Genomic DNA, 2,060 nt, shown 5'->3' with positions numbered 1-2,060 from the left:
TGTGCCCTGCCTTCTGGTGAGTACAATTCTGCTTTTGGTGAGTCCCAATAACCTGGTTCTCGAATTCATCAGAAATATATTGAAAGAACTTAGGTCAAGTAGTCATACCAGTGAATGCAAGGTTGCTGGAGCTACGTGACTGTAGTTCTCGTGTCAAAGAAATTCGAATTGACTCTTCCATAGCTTGCTCATTTTTTTGCTCCTGCTTCTTAAGCATGACTTCAATAAAGCCACTGCTCAGGATAGCACCTAAAACCATTTAAAAGGATGTATACTTTTGCAGAACAAAAAACAGATTATAAATATCGGCGTTACCAGGAATTGTAAACAAAATGATTCCCCAGATCGCTAACATGGACGAAAAAGCGCGTCCTGCAGTAGTGATGGGTACAATATCGCCATATCCAAGAGACGTAATGGTCTCAATGGCCCACCAAGAACATGTGCCAATGCTCGAGAACACTTTTGGCTGAGCACGATTTTCCAGGAAGAAACTAAAGTGACAGAATAATCAGATGGTTTGGCATAATAGTTATTAGAATCATTTAAGTTCTTCACGTACATAGTCGTCGAGGATGTAAGTACGATGACAATTGTCAGATAACTTACGACTCCTAGCTCCTCTTTCCTCAGTGCGAAAATTTCACGCAAATTCTTCATAGCTCGATAAGAGCGTTCCAAATGCAGAAACGACATTATTCGCAACAAGCGAAATCCTCGAAGTGTCAAGACTCCACGCGATGATACAGATACTCTACTTTAAAACCACCATCTTGTTAAAGACAAATTCGCCAGCATATTCGGCAAATCCATCGTACTGGTTTTCCAGCGAGATTTCCAGGTAGAATGGAATCAATACCACGAGATCAATCAGCGACATTGGTCGAAACATCCACTTTAATCTGCAGCAGCATAATGCTATAATTCCTCTTCATTTCTGGTCCCTATCTAAAAAATGCTCCCACCTTCCGCATATTGAATGTTGATAGCGATCATCTTCCACACATGACCATAGCCTCAGTACATACTCGACAGTAAAAAGGGCTGTTGACACGTAGAGAAAGATCTCATACCAATCAGACATTGTTACCGCTGCAGTAAAATCTCAGTCAGTCCACATCTCCTGTCGTTAGCTTGAATGTTTCTACTCACGCGCAGAGTCGGGTGGGGATGCTGACACATACATTGCCAGAACTACATTGAGTGTAATGAGAACCAAAACGCACACCTCTAGAACGTAAGACGCCCGCTGCAGCCCTGAACGATTTTTAAGTGACGAGCGGTAATGCAGCAGCGTCCAGACGTCGGAGCGGAGCGCGCCGCAAGAGCGATACTTATGGGTTGCTTGTTTCTCAAGCGATGCAGTTGTCGCTTTCGGCGGATCTCGTACGGATAATTGCGCGTCAAGGTCGTCGCATTTGGGCAGTAGCGGTCGCTGCTCGCTGTGCAACATGGTATAAAAACAAAACACTTACTTTGACGATATATTGAAGTGTTGTTTGCACACTGATAATTTCGGGGCGTAAGAATGAGATCGTATCGATTTCTGAGTAGATGACAGTATTTCCGATATATTTTGAGGCATTTAAGTAGGATTGCGATGGGATCATACTTACGTATTCAAAACGGCACCGTAGAAACATACAAGGTGTTAAGTTATTTTACCCCATCGCGAGTTTAACAAGAGACCAGAGGTTTGTGGGTGGCATTGAAAGCGTTCCGACGAAACACAGCTCACTAGCCACACATTTCGATCTATCTATCCAGATAGCCGAAATGAGTTATCTATTTTTTTGAATTTTGATGAGCGTGTCCTATGCAACGGGGTTGCCTTGCATATCAAAGTTTGACCATCTAAGTCCGCATTAAGTAACGCACAGGCGACTGATTAACCAAGCCTCGCAAAATCACACGAGATGGGCATGGAGTGACTGCACCCAAACAAGAAGCCAGTAGTTATGTATGTATTTAGATTTTACTATAAATTTAGAAAGATCTAAACATCTTAAATTAGACGGCTTTGCCGCAGATATAAATAAATAGAAATCAGTTTTGAATTA

At 42.4% G+C, this 2,060-nt stretch overlaps 2 protein-coding genes across 2 annotated transcripts in view; one reads left to right on the top strand and one right to left on the bottom strand.

Moving 5' to 3' along the window:
* PHALS_02786 (voltage-gated ion channel superfamily) overlaps nt 1–1,643 on the bottom strand; it is a gene marked incomplete at both ends in the record, with an annotated part of 1,757 nt that extends 114 nt beyond the window's left edge. The window contains 9 exons of the mRNA XM_024717233.1: nt 1–52; nt 109–249; nt 316–494; nt 563–757; nt 819–902; nt 966–1,092; nt 1,153–1,442; nt 1,506–1,546; nt 1,617–1,643. The exon at nt 1–52 is cut by the window's left edge and continues 27 nt beyond it. Coding sequence (XP_024582752.1) covers nt 1–52; nt 109–249; nt 316–494; nt 563–757; nt 819–902; nt 966–1,092; nt 1,153–1,442; nt 1,506–1,546; nt 1,617–1,643 — 1,136 coding nt within the window. The remainder of the gene's footprint in view (nt 53–108; nt 250–315; nt 495–562; nt 758–818; nt 903–965; nt 1,093–1,152; nt 1,443–1,505; nt 1,547–1,616) is intronic.
* A 173-nt stretch (nt 1,644–1,816) lies between these two features.
* PHALS_02785 (uncharacterized protein) overlaps nt 1,817–2,060 on the top strand; it is a gene marked incomplete at both ends in the record, with an annotated part of 963 nt that continues 719 nt past the window's right edge. Inside the window, one exon of the mRNA XM_024717232.1 lies at nt 1,817–1,826. Within this exon, the coding sequence (XP_024582751.1) occupies nt 1,817–1,826 (10 nt within the window). The remainder of the gene's footprint in view (nt 1,827–2,060) is intronic.

This window comes from Plasmopara halstedii, assembly GCF_900000015.1.
Source record: "Plasmopara halstedii genome assembly, contig: Scaffold_2061, whole genome shotgun sequence".
NCBI classification, from domain to species: domain Eukaryota; phylum Oomycota; class Peronosporomycetes; order Peronosporales; family Peronosporaceae; genus Plasmopara; species Plasmopara halstedii.
The sequence above is the reverse complement of the archived record's forward strand: the minus strand, read 5'-3'. Positions and strand labels throughout refer to the sequence as shown.